The sequence below is a fragment of the Sceloporus occidentalis genome, unplaced genomic scaffold, assembly GCF_023333645.1.
Source record: "Sceloporus occidentalis isolate IW3139 unplaced genomic scaffold, rSceOcc1.0.p SCAF_1, whole genome shotgun sequence".
Classification (NCBI taxonomy): Eukaryota; Metazoa; Chordata; class Lepidosauria; order Squamata; family Phrynosomatidae; genus Sceloporus; species Sceloporus occidentalis.
Window position 1 is genome coordinate 61,144,511 of NW_028316981.1, and position 24,054 is coordinate 61,168,564.

Sequence of the window (24,054 nt, forward strand, 5' to 3'; positions counted from 1 at the left end):
CTTGAATGCACACATTTAGTTCGTAGCTTCATCAGAAATACATTACATAGGCTGTATCTACACTGCAGAAATAATCCATTTAGCTGCCATGGCTCAATGCTATGGCATGCTGGGAACTGTAACACTCTGACAGAGAAGGCTAAATATCTCACAAAACTACAACTCCCAGAATTTCATAGCATTGATCCATAGTAGTTACAATGATTTCAAACTGGGTTATTTCTGCAATGCGGATGCAGCCATATACTCAAGTCGTATTGATGTCATGCAACTTTTGGATGGTGTTTGTGGTGTTAAAATCCTAACATGCATGGAAAATATAGGAAATTGAACTCTACCATATGCTGTTCAAACAATGAGATTTTTAATCTATCAGTAGGGTTTCTGGATTTTAACTATTGCATTAAAGTTGCTGTAACAATAATATGTTAGAAACCTTAGCTAGTTGATCTGCATTTATTTCACCAAATTATTACAAGTTATTGATGCATTCGACTATGTCTCGGGAGATCAGAGTTCAAATCCCCAGTCAGCTATATAAACCCACTTGTTGCTCTTGGGCAAATCATACTCTCTCAGCCTCAGAGGAAGGGAAAGGCAAGTCCCCGCTGACAAATGTTGCCAAGAAAACCCTGTGATAGCTTTGACTTAGGGTTGCCATCAGTCAGGAATTACTAGAAGGAACACAACAACAACAACAACTGATGCTTTGCTTTTAAAGTGGTGATTGTTTGAGTGTTAAAGATTCAGCAATTAATGCCTGAGCAATTCTACTGTCATCTGGCTGCCTAGACATTGAGTGTACTAGAGAGTTAGTTAGACTCACTGAACCCAATGTGATTCTTAATTTTAGGGTATTTAGGATCCTTAATTAAATCCAGAGTCTAAAAACCAGAGGCCCTATTTATACTGGCTAGATATAAACCGTATGTTTCAGACAAAAGTATTTTCTCAAATTTGTCTTTGAAGGCACAATAAATCACAGTAAGTGTAGTTTAAAGCTTTCTGAGTTCTGGAGTGGCAGAACTTGGAAAATAAATAAATAAAATCCCAGGTCTGTGTAGTAGCAAAGTGGATCACTGTGCATAATTTAAAAAAAATTAGAGTTAGATACTACAGAATGCCTCTATGATTCTATGATTCTATAAGCATCAAAACCCAAGTTGCGATTTTGTAAACCTCTGAAGGGCCTGAACAGACAGTCCAAAATAAAGCTGCTTCAGGTCACTTTGGAGGTATGCTGTTTAAGTTATGCATGTGTCCTAAGAGGCCAGAAGCCATGCCAAAGCCATGTTCCAGTCCATGCATCTGTCATTTAAACAGCATACCTCCAAAGTGACCCGAAGCAGCTTAATTTTGGACTGTCTATTCAGGCCCTAAGACTGTCTGTTCTTGCTATCTGAACATGAGAGAGAAATGCAGCATTAAAATATCATCCTTGACAGATCTTAAAAATTACATGGAAAGACATGGGAACAAGAAGTCAATTTTTGGTTTCCAAAACCACTAGTTTGTGCTAGTTTAAACAAAATCATACTTGAATTGGGAATAACCTGATTTGAATATGAGAGAGAGAGAGAGAGAGTTAGTATTTTATGATCTTTAAAACATATTCAGTGAGATTATATTTAAATCTTAACCTGAATCCAGATAAACTCTTATTTATTATTTATTTATTCCCAGGATTTACCCCACCTTTCTCCCACAATGGAGAAATCTTCTGTTAAAGATCCTAAAATGGCTTGTGTAAACCATTCGTGAGGTTTTACCATTGCAAAATATCTAAGCATAATCAGAGTTTTGATTAGGTTTATATTTTCAATAGTTATTTCTTAATAATAGGTGAAGAGGAAACATAAGTTTTCCTAGTGTTTGGAGGGCGGACGGTGCTCAGACTATCTTGGTCTTTAAGGTTAAATTTAAACACTCATTTTGGATTAAATACTATGACATTCTGAGCTCTCAACTGAGTGTAGCTAATTTACATTGAGATAACAGCAGATTATGTGAGTTCTTATATATGTGGCTAATAGCATGCTTTCCAGTGAAAGATCAGAAGACCAGCATGTGATTTATTCAGTGATAGGAATGTGACCTGACAAGAGGCTGTAGTCATAACATTCCATGTGCTTTGACTTGCAGCCACCCTACATCATGTTGCAGTGCGGCAGAAATTATGTCGGTGTTGTTTTTTCATACCATGAGATACAAACCACAGGATCCCAGAAATCCCAACAATGATCGATTTGTTCTCTCTAAGGTAAGAGAGATTTTTGAAAAACACAGATCCCAGATAATTTCTCAAAGGCTAGCTTGAATTCTTAGAGAATTTCTTAAGGATTTTTAGCAAAGGGAGGAAATATCCTCAGCAGAGGTAATATGAATAAAAGAGTGAATCAGCATGTTATAGTGGTTTGAGCGTTGGACTAGGACTCTGCAGAGCAAGATCTGAATCCCTGCTCAGCCATGGAAACTCCTCGAGTGGCACTCTCAGCCTCAGATGGAAGCAAAGGCAACCCCCTGTGAATAATCTTGCCAAGAAAACCCCATAATAGACTTGCCTTACGTTGAAGGCACACTGTAGCAAAAATTAATAGATGACACTGTTTTGGCTTCCTTCAAGATTTGTGCTTTATATCTACATCTGTTTCAAACGTACAGGGCTATTCAGACATTGGTCCAAACCAGAGAAATGCTTCAGAACAGCTGAAATCAATGTTAATTGTTCCATTAATTTCAGTGGAAGTTTGCTGTTGCTAAGTAGATCAGGAGTACGTCTTGGGCTGACACACTTTTAGAGAGAAAAGAATGACTGAACTAGAAAGTCCATTAGAGTCTAGAGTGTGCCCATACAAAAAACATCTGGAGGCCCACAGCTACACACCTTGGAATATATGCATGGCAGACCTATCCAAATTATTTTTAAATTGTGAATTTTAAATTATGACTTACAAATATGGTTTTGATCTCTCTCTCTCTCTCTCTCTCTCTCTCTCTCTCTCTATATATATATATATATATATATATATATAATCGATGCTGTGGGTTTTTAACTGAGAGGGAGTGTAGTGGAGTCTCCTTTAGAGGTTTAAACAGAGGCTGGATGGCCATCTGTGGGGGGTGCTTTGACTGTCAGTTCCTGCATGGCAGGAGGTTGGACTGGATTGCCCTTGAGGTCTCTTCCAACTCTTGGATTCTGTTATTCTATATTAATATGTTATTGTTCCCCACCTTGATCCATGGGGAGAGATGGATGACAACAACATCAACAACATCTTACTTTGGCCATTTGCTTTCATGGTGAGAGAAGCAGAACTGAGCAGAGAGGAAGCCCTCTAGTTTCTGAATTCAGTTATGTATTTCCTTTTGGAAATGCAGATAGTATTGCCATTTGTAATTTCCCTTTTCCCAATTTAAAAAGTCACGTAGATTGCCTGCCAAGCACCCTCCTTCTTATTTATTTCTCGTTCTGTTTTTGAGATGTTCATTTTTATTTATTTAATTTATATCCCACCTTTCTCCCAGCACAGGATTCAATGCCCCACTTCTCCTGTTAATCCTAAACATCTAAATTTTGTTCTCTCCTGTTCTAGTAAGACACACACACACGACACAGACTTTGCCACTTATGTTTGTGTTAGTATCTGACAGGTTGACCTCAATAATTAAACTTTCATGTGACATAAGATTTTTCCACATAATTTGCCTACTGTTATCTGTTGAAATGTTGCTTTTTCTTGCAGGGCCATGCAGCACCCATCCTGTATGCTGTCTGGGCTGAGGCAGGTTTCATCCATGAATCAGAACTGCTAAACCTGAGGAAAATCGATTCCATTTTGGAAGGCCACCCTGTACCAGTGAGTGTTTTAGCTAAACAGATTTCTTTTTATAATCTGAACTTTGCAAATTTTGCAATAATTATTTACAAGCATATTCTACAGTAATATCGGCAACCCTTTCATGGCAGTAGTAAGCTATGCGGGTAACTAAATAACCCATGATATCAACCCATGGTGGCAACCCAAGATGTTGACAATATACCTTCTGGAAATGAAAATGGAAAGTTTAGAATACAAGAGCACAGAAAAATGGTTACTAACCATTTTAAAAATGTATTGCCTGCTGACATTAGCCATTGCTTTAAAATAAGCTTATTTTTATGAAGCTTCAGCACAACTCAAAAATGTAGGCTAATTACATTAACTGCCCATATAAACAGCCCCAGTCCACATTAACACAATTTACTAGGTTATTTCAGTTCCAGAAGCTGATGGAAGTGGACATGGAGTCTGATCTTTGTGGTGAGAGGAGAAACACAGGTACAGCTGCCTGTTGTAGTGGGTGTGTTTGTTTTGACAGCTATTTAGAGGGAAGATTGCCAGACACACCAGTTTTTGTGTTGCTTTGCATACACCCCTAATGAGTTCAAAGCAACTGTAACGTACAGTAAGTTCAGAACATATTTTGGGATACATTCCTAATTCATTAGAGTGTAGGAATATGTTCAATGTAACAGTCCCTATTTAATGGCAGAAAATGGAACTACATATATTTTAGTCATGTGCAAAAGACTTGAAATCCTAATGTTAGTAAGGTAGTCACTCTTGTTTGTTATGTACTGATGCATTTTTTGTTCTTTGAGACAAGCAGTCACTGATATTGTAGGTTTTGCATTTCAGAGCTTTGTAGGTTAGGATTAGTGAGATGCAAAACTTCTTATTTGCACAATTGCTTTATTTTGCACAAGCAAATTAATTACTTGTTCAAGAGTTCCAAACGAGTGCCTGATCTGATCCTAGTAAGTCTCAGATTCCAAAGTTTGCGTCTTTGTTCTAGAAGGACCTGAACCATATAAAGGACTAATTCACTCAAAGATTGGGTTTCATAAATCACTCTAGAGAGACAGAGGCTTGAATGTTGCTTTGCTGCATTAAATGTATTGGTGGTAGATTATTATCAAACTTCAACATGCAGTCCAGACTCCAAAACAGTCATGGTGAACCTCTTCTGGGCCATGTGCCCAAACTAAAACATCTGGGAGGAGGAGCAATGGCTCCTTCTCCTGAGCACCCTTTTCTTGGCTTCCAGCTGTGTCAGAGAGGTACCTGGAAGCTGGGAGAAGGCAGGGAGGAGGAGCCAGAGGTGCACACCTGTGGCTCCTTCTCCCCAGTGCCATTTTCCAGCTTCTAGCTGTCTCCGAGAGGCAGCTGAAGACCTGGAAATGGCAGGGAGGAGCAGCAATGGGTGCATGCATGCCTGTTTTGGCAAAATGGTGTCATGTGCCACCCATGGCACGCATGCCATAGGTTCACCATCATGGTTCTAAATAAGTGTGCAAATGACTCCTCAGAGTCTTGACATTTGTGACATATTAGTTTTATACTGTTCCCCTCTTGTTTTTAGAAACAAGCATTCACTGATGTGGCTACTGGATCACTTGGCCAAGGACTTGGTGCTGCATGTGGTATGGCCTACAATGGGAAATACTTTGACAGAGCCAGGTAACTTTCTTGAATACCTTTTGCTTTTTAAAATTGGGGAAAATGTTAAAGAAATGAAGTTTAGCTGAAGTTAAAGAAATGAAGTGTAGCTGTCTGGATCAATGATACTGTTTTCTTAATGCAGTTCCAAATGTTACTCCTGAGAGCTCACTAGCTATATTTTTAATAACCCAGGTTATGATGGAGCTTTTCTGCTATGTTTGCAGACCCTCCACACAGTTTAGCTAATTATTTTACTATAATGTTCTGCTTCATACAAACTGTGAAATGTGGTCAATGGTTTCAAAACAACTTCAAGCTATAGCTTAATATCTTGTCTTTTTTTGGGGGGGGGGGAGCTATTAACTACAATTTCCTGATTCCAGTGAAATAGTTAATTATTGGTAATTAAAGAGGTTTTTTTTTTATTTGTGTGCTCCTACCTTGACATAGGAGCAAACAAACATGTGTTCCTGGGATGCTCAGTCATATCTCAGCTTATTAAACTAAGATATGTTCTTCATGATCAGCCTTCTAACCATGGAACAAAGGCATTACAAACATTTTCTGTAACTCTTGAAACACAGTGGTATGCCTATTTATTCTCTATGTGTGTGTGAGTACATGCATATGTACCTCTGTGCTTCTGTGGGAATAACTTCAGTATTAATCATAGAGGAAGGTGACTTGTACAAAAGCTATCTCCAGTCTTTCGACTGAAGCAAGTTTGTTCAAAGGTTGTTATGGCAACATAGCTCTGTAGAACAAAGGTGGGTGGTAGGAAATATGCTGAAATTTTGTAGATTATAGTGCTATGTGCATTGTGCAACCCCTGGCTTGCTCTAGGGGAGTATTTGGCCAGGATCTAAACCAGTCCTGTTGAAACTGGCATAAAACTATGGTGTAAAAGCAATATAGCTATCCAAAGGCATGGCTCCATTGGGGAAGTTGATTTATTTTGCATGACAGTGTTAGTGCATGAAAATCTGGGTTGCTGAGTGAACGTAATCTTACATTGCACACTTCACTTGCTTGAAAGCATTTCTGTGTACAGTGGTTAGTTGATCTTAATGCAGCCTGGCAGGTGGTGTTCATAGAAAAACTTTCTCTGCTTGCCATCGGTACTTCTTGCCTGTTTGCATGTCACACTGGAGAGAAGGCAGTAATTTAGCAAAGTGAGTAAGATGGCTGTAGATATGTGTTGAAAATGAGGTTCTCTATTTACCCCAGTGGGCAAGAGGACAGATATTTCTTGAGGCTATTTATAGGTGAAATGCATTTCAAAGATTTATTCAAAACCCCACTCAGAGGGACAAGGTGAATTCCTCTTTAAATTATTAAAAATTAAGCATACTAAATTTAAAACATTAAAGAATACGGAAGGGAGCAAAAGCAAAAGAATATTACATGCAGGAAAAAGTTAAACATGTAATAAGTACATAGAAAAATACAATTGTAACCATAGACTATGAGGAAAAACAGTTATTACATGCAACAGTTATAGCAGAGAAAGAAGATTAGAATTTTTTTCTTGTTACTAAATGAATACAATATGAAACAAAGGCTTCAGATGAAACAAATACTTTCAAACAGAATTGACAGAAGCCGAAATTATTTCTCTACCAAAATTCTCTACAGTCCAGACTAGTTAAATGCAGCCTGTAATTTCCCCCCAATCACATAGCACTGTAATCTACAAAATTCAAAATGCGTATGTGCTTATTTATCATCTCTTATCTACCTAATTCACAAAAGAAATCAAAAAAAGAGACTTCTATGGGCTGCCCATAGATTGCAACTGTAAGTTCAATAAAATGTTGAGGTGGAAAATTAAGGAGAAAGCTGAAGATGAAAAATAGGTCATTTTTAGGTTATTCTACTCAGAAAAGAAACAAACAGAAAAAAAGGGAGGAAAATAAGAAAATGGAAGATAACAAAGTAGCATTAAACAAAAAGAAGACAGCACAAACATTAGGGAAAGATAATGGGTTTGTCCCCATAATTTGAGACTCGTGTCCAAGTCCAAAAGAAGGTCCTTTCAGAAGGTGTTAAAAAGGTAAGCCGTAGCCCAAAGATCTCAAAACAGGCCAAATCTGCTAATAAAAGATAATGAAAAGAGGAAAAAGAGTTTGTTCCTGTCCTGAAATGGAATGGCATTTTGTTCTGCCAACATTCTAAATACCTTGATTTCTGAATGATCTCTGTTTCTTTCTCTGCAGTTACCAACTGTAAATTTGGTTCTAGAGTAATGTGCAACATGATGGAGGACCAAACCTGCAGACAGTTTTTATGGGTTGATATAATCCTAGGCCTAAGAACATCCATGGGGCCACACTATTCATGTGCTCCATGGCTTCAACAAGATTTGTTTTGCTGCTTCTCTGATTCCAGGCAGCTAGGCCTTATGACCCCAGGGAAAATGGGGCCTGCTTCGCTCCTCATTCTATACCGTAAATCAGAGCTTTGCTCCTCATTCTGTACTGTGGCTTCCATATTAGCCCTTTGTTCCTAGTACCTGAATAGCCCAAACATGACCTGAGTGATATGTCCTCTAACATTAATTACATTTGTATAGTTGCATGGGCTGCTGTTACCAGTTTCATTTCATTTCTGCAGCTACATTGTTGTAATCAGAATTTTTTTTTCTGTCCTTCACTGCATTAGTTTATATGCAGATGTTTGGGGAGATAGACAAATGTGTGCAGAAATAATACAGCCATCCGTAAAATCTCTGAGGAAGCAAGTTGTGCATTAAAATTAAATTTAAAGGGAAGGAGGAATCCTGTCACTTGCAGTTTGCCATAAAATTTTAAGATTGGGAAAAGGTTATCAAGACCATCTGAAATTGTCTGCTTCTTTATTCCATAAGCCTCCTGAATCTTTAACAATTGCATGTTAGGCTAAAATTCAGCTGTTTGCTTCGCTCATGTGATTACCTGGCATTAAATTTCAATGTGTGCTGGGATAGAACAGGTGCCCTCTATTCCTTTAACTAGGATTTACAGTGTCCTCACCCAAATTCAAAGTAAGACTCGCTTCAAATCATGTCTCTCCAGACTCTACTATCTCTACCAGTAAACAACATAATCAGTATCATCTTGTGCCACAGGCAGAGACAAAACAAAATATGAAGATATCGGCGGAACAGATATTTCCCAGTGACTCATGTCAGTGAACTAAGCAAGTGGCTATGACAAATTTGGGGAAAATATTTTCCCCAAACCCCACTATGACATCTTTTGTACAAACAGACAATAATTTTTTTTATCTCCAGGACCCCAAATGGGCTGCCACTCAGTTTAAAAAGACTCACTGATTGGCTGTAATAAGGTTTAACTAGTTTATATCTTTATAAATGTACATGCAACTAAAACAATAATTCAGTTCTAAATTACCTGCCTATGTTGCAGTAAGTGACATTTTTAACTAGGCTTTCCTTCTGTTAGAGAAAAGAAGGAATGCCCCTTCTGATGTCTGCTGTGTTTGATGAAGTTGTTATTAAAAATAAAACGCCAGTGGTATTTTTCCCCTCCTAATCTATTGCCACATTAGTCAGAGCCAAAAAACCATCCATCTAGCATCTATTTCTTATTAGTCTATTTAAATTCAATTGTAATGTCTAATCTCTTAACTAATGGATTGTTTAAACACTGCAAGAATGTTAATGTGCAAATCACATCGATTCAACTTGTTGGGATTTGCATGTGCATTTAAGACAGTAGGCCACATGCTTGGAAAGAAGGAAAGAAATGGACACTACTTTAGACACAGTAGAATTATTGTCTAGAACTGATAATCACTGGATCAGAGCAGAGAAAGAAGTGATTAAACCCTCATGAGTTGTGATCCCAATAAAAATCAACACTGTGCCTCCCCCTCTTTATTTCACTTGTTGGTTGCCTCCCCTAAAACATTTTCAGGGATCTAGCATCACATATATAATCTGGATTTGGAGTTAACCTAAATAACCTAGCACAAGATCCTATCTGATCTTGGAAGCTAAGCAGGGTCAACTCTGGTTAGTACTTGGATGGGAGACCACAAATGAATACTAGGTGCTATAGGCTGCATTTCAGGGGAAGGAACCGGCAAAACCATCTGTGAATATTCTTGCCTAAGAAAATCCTATGAAATTCATAGAGTCAACGTAAATCAGGGAAATTCATGGTTCTCACGACAGGCAACTTGAAGGCACACACATACACATATGCATAGTGGAGAATGTGCAGCTCCTTGCCTCTGATTAAATAGGTTCATTTAGGTATTGTTTCTGTAACATGGAAATACTGTACATATGTGCTGAAACACTGAGACATTTGGTAATGCTGAAATGAGGAAGTATGGAGCATGTGTTAAGTAAGAGCTGTGCTTTCTCTATGCTCTTGCTGAGTCACAGTGACCATGAATTAACAGGTGTGTTCATTCCAGCTTTACAATAAGAGTCATTGTTCAGTTTCTCCTTTCTAAAGGTTATGTTTTTATACTACAATAAGTGTCAAATGACTAAGAACCTTCATTTATATATTTGTTTGGATTACTTATACAGGAATAAGGTATAGTAAGGAATAACCTATGTAAAGAATAACCTGTGCTTCTGATTATTCTTGACAGTCTTTAAGAGTTTTCCAAATGCCTTCTACTGTGCATAGGCAAACAAGAGGCACAGCCTTCTTAACAACCATGGCAGCATACAAAGACCAGAGTAGGCAATTGGAGTGAGCTACTACTTCAAGAGAGCTTGAATCTGGTTATTATTAGCTTTAACAGATGAATAATATTGAACTGCTGCAGTCCCTGTTTTCTCTTTGTGCCAGAGCTGTGTGAAGCTGAACAACTGGTGCTCTCTAAGGGACACATTTATATTACATTGGACCCTCCTCACCAGCATGGATCGTCACGCTATGATTCTATGATTCTATATCATTAAATGGCAGTGATGCAAACACACATACTGCAACACTAATAATACACTGTAAAACAATAATATGGGGTGCAATCATCATGTTTTTTTCCTATCCGCAGGCAGTGTGTGTGTTAGATCTCAACCTCTGTGGATACAGAGGGGAGACTGTATTTAAAAAAAATCAATTATTTTTTGGTTAGGTTCTTTTGTCCAAGGTCTTGCTTGTGTTGTTTCTGCTTTTTTATGATTGTCAATTTTTTAAAAAAAACCTTCTTTGCTCAATTGTGCTATTTAAATAAGAAAAAAGAGGAGGGGATAAATTTTAAACAAGGTTAGGTCTTATACATTTTTAAGGATATTAGTTCTGCCAGCATGCTGACAAATCTGGCAGAGAGACCCCTGTCCCTTTAAGCTAAGAAATGTAAGTGGAGCCTTGCTGGGACAAGCCAAATGTCCCTCCAGAGCCACTCTCCCTAGAGCAGCTAACCAGATGCCTCTGGGAAGCCCACAAGGAGGACATGAGGGCCAGAATTTTCTCCTGATCCTGGAGATAACCCATAGGCACTGTGACTAGCAGTCTGAAAGGGAGGTCAAGAAGATGGAGTGAGCTTGTTTTCTCCTGCTCCAGAGGCTGCAACATGAACCAATGGATTTAAATTACAAGAAAAGAGATTCCATGTAAACATCAGAAAGAGCTATTTGACCAAGGCTGTAGACTGCCTGGTGATGGTGGTTGCATTGTCATTCTTTCGAAGTGTTTCAACAAACATTGGATGGGCATCTTTCAGGAGTGCTGTAATTGCATATTTCTGCATGGCAGAGGGTTAAACTAGATGACGCGTTCAGCTCCTTCCAACTCTATGATTCTGCAATTGCCATAGTTTGTCTTAGCCCTTTTCAAGTTGTCTTAAGTTGGTGGCCTCTACCCTATGTTGTGTCACTGCATTCCTTATGTTATCTGTGTATTGTGTGAAGCAGTAAGAGCAATCCTGATGATGATTTAGGTCTCAGTAATGATAAGGAAAGCAGTTTATATTTCCAAAGCAAACATGACCTACAACCTGAGATTCTGAGTTCTCAACAGCCAGATTTTTTTCTGCTTCTCTCAGTGGCACCATCTTTTCCCAAATGACAGAGCCCAAACACATACATAAACGGGTTTGGAATTATGTTATCCTAAAAAAATGCATGGACAGTTTAAAGCTTTTATATGAACATGCTTACAATAAGATTATTTTGAATTATTTTGAAAGAGATACAAGTTTTCTTTTCTCTGTCCTGTTTTTTTTTAAAAAATGAATTATTTGTTATTTTAAAGTTATGCATAAAGATTATGATATTTTAAAAGTAAAATGCTTGACTCCTATTAGTATGAAGACAAACCTTTGTCTGATTTAGACCAAAAGACCATCATCATGTACTAAAATATTCCATGTTATATGCTGTACTTTGCTTAAACTGTTTCAACATAAATGTGTGATAAACCAGCACAAACAAAAAGTTGATATAGGTCAATCTAATGAGTTACACCACTTTTCTGCTGCTTAAAGAAACAAAATAAACTGGCCTTGAAAAAAACAGGATGAGTTTTCTCTTTGCAGTAGGTCATTATTGTTTTTTCGGAACCCAGACAGAAATAAACTGAAACATAATAATAATAATAATAATAATAATAATAATAATTTATGTTTCCCCGTCTCTCCCAGTGGATCAAAGCTGGGTTACAGACTAAGTAAAATCACAAAGTATGTATCTCAAAATTCAGTTAAGAACTGCTAATACAATAAAATATCAACATCAGACAATAACAATAGCGTCAACAAGCAAGGCAGAGATCATACATAGACAAAACGCATCATTCATATCCGGGGGGTATTCATATCAGGGGGGTATGCTTGACCAAAAAGCTCAGTTTTAACTGCTTTTCTAAATGTCAGAGCTTGGAGCATTATATAGACACAGAGAAGTATGTCTGAATGTAACAAGCAATCTAAATTGTAATAGACTCAAACTGACCTAATGCTTACTTGCTAACTGTTGATGGCACTTTTGGAGTCACATAAAAAGTGGGAGAGGTATCTGTTGTTATTTTGGCCCTGACATCTGTGGAAATTCAGCCCTCAAGGGCTTTGAAATGGATTTTGGCCATTGGACTGGAAGATGTTTACCATCCCTAATGCACGTGGTGGGTGCAGATCAATGTTTAGACATAAGGATCTGTTGCTGTTGTATCTGGTTTGGCAATGCAATAAAAATGCCACAAGAAGGGCTAAAAATGAGAGAGGGAATTAAAAGGATAGCTGATTCACATGGTGAGCTTTGAGATAAAGGAGGAGATTTCATAGTATTAGTGGTCCATGTAAGAAGTGTGTCCTCTGAAGGCCAGGTGTTTCATTGGATAAGTTCTGAACTGTCCCTGAGTAGTATGTTCTGTGGACTAACTTGGAAAAAGTATGCTTCCTCTTCCATTATCCCAGAGAGCTAAATATCTAACCATTATTTTTGCTGTTTGATATACAGCTACCGCGTTTATTGTGTTCTTGGAGATGGAGAATTATCTGAAGGTTCAGTTTGGGAGGCAATGGCATTTGCTGGGTTCTACAAGTTGGATAATTTGGTTGCTATTCTTGACATTAACCGACTCGGACAAAGTGAACCTGCTCCACTACAGCATCATGTTGAAATCTACCAAAAACGCTGTGAAGCCTTTGGGTATGTATGTACGTGTACATTACAGAAATATTGGATAAAATGTTGCATTGATGAAATATTTTAAATCTGTGTTACACATGGGGGATAATTAACTAATAAACTAACAGTAATGGTCAATCTGAAAGTATAGTAATGAGGTTATGAGCAGGGCCAGTGTAGATTTTTAGTTCATTTCCAGAATCTAGTCCCTTGGACTGTATTTGAAGACCACAAAATGGCTAAGGCTGCCTCTTACTCCCTCCTGAGTTTTTCCCATTGTGTGCATAGAATCATAGAATCATAGAGTTGGAAGAGACCGCAAGGGCCATCCAGTCCAACCCCCTGCCATACAGGAAATCCAGATCAAAGCCAGGATCCAAGTAACCATTTGACCAGTTCCATGCATCCGAGGGAATTCATTGCTTATGTTTCACAAATAGCAGTTCTACAACTACATGGGAAACCATTTTTGAAACTGAAACTAAGGAAAATTGTGATTACAGGTTCTGTAGCTTTTCAGTTCCAAGAAAAAAGAGGCTTTGTTTTTTTTTAATTCACACTGGCCATTCCCTAGCCTTTGAGGCATGCTTCAAAAGTACCTCCTTAGATCTTGGCCATTCTGAATAATGCATAGTGAAGCACCTACATGTCTCAGTTATATGTACTAATATGATGCTTGCCCTCCCCCCGCTTCTTATTTGTTTGCAAGCTCTTAGAGGAGGCTTTACTTATGTGGATCCTTTTATAGTTAATCTGTTTATTTGCATTCCTAGCTGGCATGCTATCATTGTTGATGGACACAGTGTGGAAGAGCTATGCAAAGCCTTCGGCCAGGCAAAACACCAGCCAACAGCGATTATTGCTAAGACTTTTAAAGGCAAAGGAATAACAGGTATGACCAAGTACCAGAGATCCCTGCATATTAAATCATATTTGCTAGGCAACATTCCACCAGTGTATCTAGCACTTTTTGGTGTTCAAAGCAGTTTGCATACATTAGCTTGTAATCCTTTCAATTAACCTAGAAGAGAGATCAGCTTTCTCTCCATATTGCAAATGTGGTCTGAAACTGAGCAAGTGGCATACCTAACACAGATTTGAGATTGGAAGCAGGGACTTCCAGATTCACTGTTCTGCCCAAATAATGGGGCAGCTTCCATTAGGAAAGAGCAATCACCATTAAACATTCTCAAGATCTGCTCTGAAGGGTTGGGAGATCTCATTGAAGGATGTCCTCATATCCAGTGTTGTCCTTTGCTTCATACTGTACTAGATCCCAGATCAGACAGTCAGATTTAATTAATAATCCCATTAGGCCAAGTATTGAGTGTCCCTCCAGGCACTGGATTACAACTTTAAGCATTCTTCACCTTTAGATCTGCTGGAAGTTGCAGTCCAACAGAATCAGGAGGCACTCAAAATTCCCACCCTTACATTAGATCTGATTAGGCTTCATTCCTCCCCTCACTAAAGACTTTGAAATGAGTTACTTGAAATGAATTTTTCTTTACAGAAACTGTAGTGCCAGTTTCTATAATTCTGCACTACAAGGTTGACAGTAATAGCACTGTGACTGATTCATTATCAGATCGCACAGTGGCTTGTAGCAGGAGACTATTTGGTCTGAAGTCTACATCTCTTCCTTTTGCACTGAGGCTTAATCTGTATATAATCTGCATATAAATACCTGTTCTGCTATTCACATAGGTGTCCTCCAGTGCTTGAATCATAGTCATACTCACACTTTGTATGAGATATGAGTGAGTGTGCGGATGACAAATATAGCATTAATAGTCAAAGCTTATTCCTAAGTGTTATTTTAAAGCTTTGTACAATAATAACAAATTTTGTACAATAAAAACTATACATAAGAATTTTGCTTAGAGATGTTTTAAAAGATGAATAATATAAAATTTTAGAATCAATTCAAACATGTGATGGGAAGAGAGTAAAGGAACAGAAAGATACTCAAGATGTTTCAAGATATGTGGATGCATTCTCCATAAACCCTAAGGAAAGACTGGGGTATACACTATACAAATTAATATGCTGCATCATATTTTGGAGTGTGTGTGTGTGTGTGTGTGTGTGTGTGTGTGTGTGTAAAATTAATCCAACAACTGATGAAGCTGAATCAGATGCCTATCTCTGAGGGCATTTGGTGCTTTCAGATATTTATGTTAAATGATGTTTGAATTAGACTTGGAAGCAACTCTCCTGCTCTTCCTAAATGACTCATATTATGTAATCTGCCTAATTTCAGTACACTGTAGATAGGAATAGTTTTCTCTTCTGCTCCCTGCTATGAATTGTGAACTGCCACATATCAGACATTTCATTAGAGATTTCTGTACTTGTCTTGCCTTCTTGGGAGTTTGTGGCCATTAAAAATTAAGCAAAATGCAAGCACATGGCCTGATTTTGGATCTGCACAAGGATATAAGTGCCTTTCTGCCCAAGCACAGGCCCAGCAGAAAACACAATAAATAACACCCGTTTGCACTGGACAAGTATGTCGGAAGTGTGGATTTGTGCCACCACACGTTTATCATGTCATTCCCCCCTTTCTCCCCATTATGTTGAAATTTTAATCTTGTACATCCATCAGCTGGCTTAACCTTTTTCAAAAATAGCTAAATAAACTTAGGATATTTGTCATTTTTCAGGAACAAATGCTGCCACTCTGTGAGACTTCTGTATGGCGAAAAGAATCCTGTATTTAGATCCTGTTACTGTGAGAGCTCAGTCTGTCTGATGCTCTTTCCTGAAGCAGAGAGACGTTTCGTGCTTGCACAGAGTGCCTGCTTATTCAGGTCCTTTAATTACAGAATACATAGCATGTCATATTTGCAGTCAAGATTACTAATTTGCTGACTTGAATTTATTCATCTATATATCTAGATTTACAGCCTTACCCTGTGCCAAGAATTCACAGCCGGTAGCTGTATCACAGACAGAATTTTTTTTTGACAATTCATGTTGCAAAAACTGATAATCTAAAGAGAACAGAGATACCAATGAGGGAGATAACAATATATATTTATTATATTTTAGCTAAAAGGATTCAGATGACTGCACATATTTAAGTTTTATTGAGATTCTAGTGGGGCCGGCAACAAGGAAATGATGCTATCACTGCAGTATTGAGTATATGAAGGGAGGAATTGAAAGGATAATATTTTCATTGACTGACTTGGGTTTTTTAAACATATTTTTATTCTTCCTTTCCTTCATGGAGTTCGGGGCATTTATTATGTTTATATCCTGCTTTTTCTCCCTCTAAAGGGAGTGTATATTGCCCTTTCTCCCCATTGTTATCCTCACAATGGCCCTGCGAGGCAGGTTAGCTTGAGATATAGTAGTCCACCCCCCAGTGTCCTTCATGGACAAATGTGGATTTGAACCTGGTTTTCTCAAGTTCTGGTGCACAGCTCTAATCTCTTTAGCATGCAGTCTTGGTTCTCCCTCCTCTGTTCTTAATTTTCATTTTCACAATGAATAGGTGAGCTAGATTTAGGCTGAAAGTAGCAGCAGGCCCCAGATCATGCAGTGAACGTCACAGCTGAGTGGGCACTAGGCTCAGTCTCCACACTAGTTGGATAGTCCTATCACTAATTCAGCTTTGGATAATAGAGCTGGAGTGAAGTTGGGAGGAAGAAGAAACTGAACGGTAGAAGAATAAGGCAGAGGTTTCTGGGATTGCCCACCAACGAAAGAATGCAGTAATAGGCAGGCTGTGGCAAAGAATGAAGGCATTTCTAGCACAAACCTGAGAGGTAGATCATCATGTTTGCAATAATAGTGTTATGCCATTTACTCAAGACATTGCTGGTTTCAGCAGAAATGTTTACAAGTGGATTGTGGTTTAACCTCTTGTTTTTCAAATTATGTGTATAATAATGCACAGGTATTGAGGATAAGGAAAACTGGCATGGCAAGCCTCTTCCCAAAAACATGGCTGAGCAGGTCATCCAAGAGATTGATAACAAAATCCAGAACAAGAAAAGGCTTTCTCCAGCCCTTCCACAAGAGGATGTCCCTATTGTTAATATCAAAAACATAAAGATGCCATCCCCACCGAACTACAAGATGGGAGAGAAGGTACTATGGAATTTTCCATCACTAATGCATTATTTTTATTGTGTTTTATTTATATAATCCAGGACCAGAACATAACATGGATTACAAAAAGTAAAGCAGATAACTTAAAATATTACACATATAGGTTAAAAACATTTAAAGAGCTATTATTAAAATGTGAATAAACTAGCTACATAGTTAAAACAAGTTAAATGTATTTGTGGGAAGAAACAAAATCAGTACAGAACAGTATTAAAAGCCCTGCTTATAAATGGTCAGTTCCGCAAAGTCTGCAGGTTTTTTTTAAAATGAAGACGTCATTTGGCAATGGAAGGACAACAAGGAGGGAACCATCCTGGTCTTCCAAGGCTCCTTAGGCTTTGCTCAGATGTTACTAGTTTATGATTACATTAGTGATAAAAGAGAGCCAAAGCTATTCTGTTTGAAGATGGCTTATTTCATACAGCTAGTGATTGAAGATAGCAACTTTCACTAAAAATCCTGTGAAATATTCTGAAATACTAAAAGAGTTCTATTTATATTTCTTCTTGAGAGTGGTAAAATGCCTATTCAAAACATCAGGCTTTTTGGAGAATTTGGTCTTGCACACACACATCTCAAAAATAAAGATTCCTTTTTGGTATTATCTGTTAATGGGCTCAGTCAGAATTGTACCGGGAGGTGGTTTAGGGGTGTGTGGAGACCCTGCACCACACAGATAGCATTGGGCCCGCATTTCCATTAGTACAGTACAGTCAATGGTCATGAATGATAGGAGCTATAGTTTGATTTTCCAACCCTGTTCTTTTGGAAAAGGCTCCCGGCCCAAAAATAGGACCTACACATAATAAAATGCCTTCTGTACTGAATAACTTCAGGTTGGGTCTGTATGTGATGATACAGGCATTGTTTAAAAAGCTTCTGAAATGCACGTTCACTTGAAGATCAGCAGACGAATGTGATGAGGATGTTAGACAAGAAGAACACTGCTTTTGTGGGTTACTGAAAGTGTGAGAATATTATGCCTATGAAGATTGGGAGAGGCATGTCTAAATCCAACATGGAAACTAGTTTGTCTTTTCTACACCTAAACAGAGTTCTCATTCCTTTAAGAAGAAACCAAGTAGAGGTGGCTTGTCCTAGCTTCTTTGGCTCAGATATTAAAGTAATATGAATCCAAAATATGTATTTTCACCTGCTACAGTATGTAGCAAGCTATAGTTGTCAGATGTGATATCATCATCATCATCATCATCATCATCATCATCATCATCATCATCATGATTATATTTCACCTTCCTCCCAGCACTAGAGACAAACCTGTCAGTAAAATCTGGCTAGTTATGGATAGCACTCTATGTGATGTGTGCACATGGAGAGAATGTATTTTCTCTTGACAGAGTTTTGTTCTTGGCTGATTCAGCTGTGATGTGCCTGACACTTAGAGATAAATGTATCTGCACATCAGAAAGCATGAAGTTCAGTGGCACTGCAAGGTTATTTCATAGATTTCTCAGGCAAATATGGTACTGCAAGCATTTAGAACCAGGATACTAAATCTATGAAAAGTCAAACCATTACAAATGCCACAAAAACATGTTGTTGATATTGCTCTAGCAGCACAGGGTAATATGCAGAGAAGGCTTAAGAGGTTGCTGGAGTCTCCTCAGTGTAATCCATATATATATATATATATATATATATATATATATATATATATATAAATGTTAATGTATAGAGTTGTATGAAAATGTTCAGATGTGGCAAAATGGAAATGGTCATTCACTTTGCAGAAGCCTGGAATTGGCTGCAGCTGGGACCAGAGGCAGCAGGTGATGTCCGAGGTCACAGTGTGTGCCAGAGAGCACGTAGCAATATGTAAATATGCTGTGTCACCTTTGGATGGGGAAAAGTATTCCAAGATGCACAGGAACTTGTACAGGAAGGGGCTAGGCAAGGTGGCCGCATGGCAAATATGTATATAAGCCCAGATGTCCAATTGTACAGTTTGTGGGGTTTGTAGTTGGTGGATGGTGTTAGTATTGATCTCGCGTGTGTCTTTGCAACAAAGAATAAACAGTGCCTCTTCGGAGAAAAGCCAGGCTTTGGTGTGCTTTCATCTGGCAGTTGTTTTCTTGGTGTGCTCCAGCAGCCTGCTGTTTGTTTATCTTTACACAAGCTTCCAAGATTACTCTGTGTGCTCATGCTTGCATCAGCACACACACACACACGTTGCTCACCATTGTACTGCCTTTCTCTGGTGGTGGAAACTGTGTGCTTCTGTGAGACAAAAGGCTGTGCTGATTGGAGTAGTGCTACTGGTATGATCCCCCATGTCTGATAGGCTTTTGTTGAGGAGCCAGTTTAAATGTGCCAAACACCTAATGGGCATCGACAATAGTGGTGTGTGTGTGTGTGTGTATGTATGTAGGATCTCTCAGACACAGTGGCAGTGGCTCCATAGCTAACACTTGTTACACCACACAGAAGGAGGTGTTGTCTTCTACCTCAAACCTTATGATGAACCAGCCCAAAATTAAACAAGCTATAGTGCCAAAAGATGAAAAACCCAGATTGGATGGCACTCAGTGAGCTACTGGAGTAGAGCAGATGACAACTGCAAGTAATGCTGAGCATAATGGCACAACTGGACTCAAGCTGAAAGGATGTTCAGGTGTTGACATGCTCAGAGGTGAAAATGTTTTAAAAAAGGATAAATTTCAAATATCAAACCTTGATTTTCCATTTTTTATAAGGGACACCATTTTGCTATATCATTATTTAATGGGACTTCAGCATACATGGATATTGTTATCCACAGGGGATCTTGGAACCAAACCCCAGAGTATAACAAGGGTCCACTGTAAATGGGTCTGGGTTGAGATCAACATGAAGGCAGTTAACAACAACAAAGAGATCATATCAATCCTGAACTCTCCCTAGAAGCCAAGATGACTAAACTGAGACTGGCCATAGAAAAGGCAATAATGCTTGGTTAAGGTAGAAGGCAGTAGAAAAAAAGAAAGAGTGTATTCCAGGTGAATCCAGGAAGCTATGGCCCTGCAAGACCTGAGCAGGGCAGTTGAGGATATGGTAACTTGGAGGTCTCTCATTCGTAGAGTCACAATAAGTCAAAGTTGACTTGATGACTATTAACTACATCAAAGCTATGTTGGCCAAGCATCAAAACATAATAAAATCCAAAATACAAAATGATATATTTATTAGGTCAATCAAAAGGCACAGGATACATTATGCAATTCAGAGACCTCTGTACTGGCACATGTGCAGACAAGCTTAGGTATTGTAAAAGGTAAATAATAGTCAAATACAAATTGCTTTATGTTTGTTGGAGGTGAAAATCTCAGAAAGTAAGTACCAGTCCATTTGCTCCCTCTAGTTCAAGATTCTCATATTGCAGCTGAGTTGGGAATTTTAAAACAAAACAAAACAAAAAAGAGTACACCCCGGAGTAATCACTGTGCAACAAAATCCAAAATACATATCACAGTGATGCCTTTAGTAGGCCAATCAAAAGACATTGTGTTTGTACCTTTTGGATGGCGAAATAAAGACATTGCCACAGTGTGTACTTTCGAGTTTGTTATACAGTGAGATATTGGTTATTTGTCGCTTTTTAAAATGTATTTGATGATTTTATTTACAGATGTTAGTTACTTAATTAATTATCTTTTTGTAGAATATTTGAGCTCAGTTTGTTGGTTTCCTCTTCACAGTTTGCTACCCGCAAAGCTTATGGATTGGCTCTTGCAAAACTGGGCCATGCCTGTGACCGTGTGGTTGCTCTGGATGGGGATACAAAAAATTCTACTTTCTCTGAGCTCTTCAAAAAAGAGCACCCCAGCCGCTTCATTGAGTGCTACATTGCTGAACAAAACATGGTAAGTTCTTCCAGGATGCGCAGTGTTCTAAATAACAGAACAGATAAAGGTTTGCCAGATAAAGTGCTATCCTGCTTTATAAATAATGTACTTGGAGTTGCTCAGTACATCAAACAACAGCCAAGTTGATTCAAGATCTCAAGCTGTATGTTCTTATGTCATACTTTGACCATTCTCACAATTCTGTTACTGTGCCTTTTCTTCCCTCTCAATGGCTGTTTCAGTCTTCATTCTTCCTTTTATCAGGACCTGGGCAGCCTGAAGCCTCACTCCTTGTATCCAGTCCACAGTTGCTTTATTGTAGAGCTGTGTATGTCGGGCTGCTATAACAATAACCAGCAGATCTGGTGTTTTACGGAACTTGAACAAATGTCTATGGCACCCTTAGTGAACACATCCATGATGAGCGATGCTTTTTAAAACTTCCACTCTTTCACTAGCGTGACTTAAAGGATTAAAAAAGAATGAAATTAGTAATAAAGTTTTGAAGTATTTGGTATGCTGAGAAGCAGGCCAAGGAGATGGTGATGTTTTGGATTTTCAGTACAAGGCAGGGTATGCTCACTTCTAGGGGCAGTGAGATATAAAGCCACCGTTTCTTAAGGTTTGGATGCTTCACAATAGATACCATTTATCAGAGATGATCAATGTATGGTCCTCGGCCACATCTAGCACCACTAGCTTTTTTTCTTGCAGCCATCAACCTCCACTCTCAGGTTTGCCCCATGTCCTCCCTCAACATGTTTGAAGATCACCTTTCAAACAGGCTGACATTTTCTCCTGCACTGTTTAATGTTTCAAAAAATAAATAAATCAATTTTTCACAAACAGGTTAACTTTTGAGTGCTTGAAGGAAGTTTTTTTTTTTTGGGGGGGGGGTTAGCTGGAGGGCCTCAAGAGAAAAAAATAGGGCCCCAGAGCCACCCCAGTTGTCCAACCCTACTCTGAGACAGTGGATGGCTAAACAGTAACTTGCAAACTGATTAATGGTTCCAAGTCAGAGGCACCTCATATTCAGCAAGCTAGTTCCAGTGAAGCTTAAATCAATCTAGATATGAATACCTTCCAGCTCCCCACACACTTCAGACCATAATCTTCTTCAACTGTACTATTTGGATATTGAGCCAGTGCAGTGTTGTGGTCAGAGAGTTAAACAAAGAACATGGAAACCTAGATTCAGGTACCCACTTAACCATGAAACTCATCAGCTGGCCTCAAGTCATTCTGTTTCTCTCAACTTCTTTCTCTTGCTGTCAGCATAATGTATTTTGTAAAGATAAAGTGTATGTGTTTGGGAGGGGAGAAGATATATTCCCCTTGCAGAACAAACAGCATATAAGCATAGCTCTGTGTGTATGTCTTGTAAAATATTTGTATGCTTCAGAATATGACAGACATTGTGTTGGCATTCAGTTCATTTTCGTCTCTCCTCCTCATTTTGCCTTCCTCATCAGGTGAGTGTTGCTGTTGGTTGTGCCACCCGTGACAGAAACATTGTCTTTGCTAGCACCTTTGCCACATTCTACACCAGGGCATATGATCAGATCCGTATGGCAGCCATTTCAGAGAGCAACATCAATCTCTGTGGATCTCACTGTGGTGTGTCCATTGGTAAGCATCTTTAAATGTTTTCACGAGGGTGTCAAAGCCCTCAAAAAGATTAGGCACATACACACAGCAACTCATAAAATGAAGTTGTCTAAATTCATCTTTGCTTCCTCATTTCTCATTCATTTCACCCATGCATCAAGTAGGACCTTAGTGAAAGTTACTTCATAAAGTTGTGGGTACCCTGTCTCTCCCCTGCCCTTAAAATTATTATCCCAGTAAACGCATTTGACTTTTTATTTGATATTTGTTTCACAATACAGTTGGTGATTCCTCAGTATTTAATAGCCTGTAAATGTGAAAGCCAGCATGGTGTAGTGGTTTGAATGTTGGACTATGACTCTGGAGACCAGGATTCGATTCTCAGCTCAACCATGAAACCCACTGGGTGAACTAGGGCAAGTCACATGCTCTTAGCCTCAAGAAGGCAATGGCAAACCACCTCTGAATAACTCTTGCCAAGAAAACCTCATGATAGGTTCACCTTAGGGTTGCCGTAAATCAAAAACAACTTGAAGGCACACAACAACAACTGTAAGAGTCAGAATGGTACAAAAAGAACCAACACAGAATACCAACGTGATTGTTTGGACTATCTTTCTGGGAGACCAGGGTTCAAATCCCTGCTCAGCTATGGAAACCCATAGGGTGACCTGAGTCAAGCTTTAGACAATTGCAAACCTCATCTGAAAAAAAATCTTGCCAAGAAATTCCCATGAACGCTAAAGTTACCGTAAGTCAGAGGCACATAATAACAATGATGGTAACAAATTTATTAGTGCACAGAAAATCAGGAGGTTATTTGTGGGGAGGGGGGAGAGAGAGATGGAAATTTTTGAAGGATAATTTTTTGTCTTTCAGCCAGCAGCGATGAACAATAAACATGTTCTGTGTAGAAATTCTTCCCCCTGCCAAAAGAACACTTTCTTCTAGAAATGTCTTAGAAACAGTAGAGAAATGGCATTATTACTCATTTTAAAAAGTGCTAGAAATTTCAGAGGAAGGAATTGGCAAAACTACCTCTGAATATTCCTTGCCTAAGAAATCCCTGTGGAATTCATAGGGTCTCCATAAGCTGTCAAATGACTTGAAGGCATGCATGTATACACACACACACACACACACACACACACGTACGACAAGGCTGCCTTTGCATTTAAAGAGTAGGATGACAAGCCAGAATATCGCTTTAGTATATATTGTCACTTTTTGGTTTGGCCAGAGATGACCTTGGCTGGAGGGTATCCTGTTTGATTTGTCCAAAGGTGACCTCTGCTGGAGATTGGGATTGCAATTATTGCCCCAGATAAGGTCATGCAGAAGTATTTCCAGTGCACAGACTCATATGAGTTGTTAGCTTAAAAGTCTGAGACTATTGCAAATCAAGCAG

At 38.7% G+C, this 24,054-nt stretch overlaps 1 protein-coding gene across 1 annotated transcript in view; it reads left to right on the plus strand.

Annotated features, from left to right (window-relative positions):
- TKT (transketolase) overlaps positions 1 to 24,054 on the plus strand; it is a 45,224-nt gene that overhangs the window by 12,638 nt on the left and 8,532 nt on the right. Inside the window, exons 2-9 of the mRNA XM_089522800.1 lie at positions 2,143 to 2,260; positions 3,744 to 3,857; positions 5,404 to 5,501; positions 12,904 to 13,095; positions 13,848 to 13,966; positions 16,982 to 17,175; positions 20,892 to 21,056; positions 22,511 to 22,667. Of these exons, the coding sequence (XP_089378926.1) occupies positions 2,143 to 2,260; positions 3,744 to 3,857; positions 5,404 to 5,501; positions 12,904 to 13,095; positions 13,848 to 13,966; positions 16,982 to 17,175; positions 20,892 to 21,056; positions 22,511 to 22,667 (1,157 nt within the window). The remainder of the gene's footprint in view (positions 1 to 2,142; positions 2,261 to 3,743; positions 3,858 to 5,403; positions 5,502 to 12,903; positions 13,096 to 13,847; positions 13,967 to 16,981; positions 17,176 to 20,891; positions 21,057 to 22,510; positions 22,668 to 24,054) is intronic.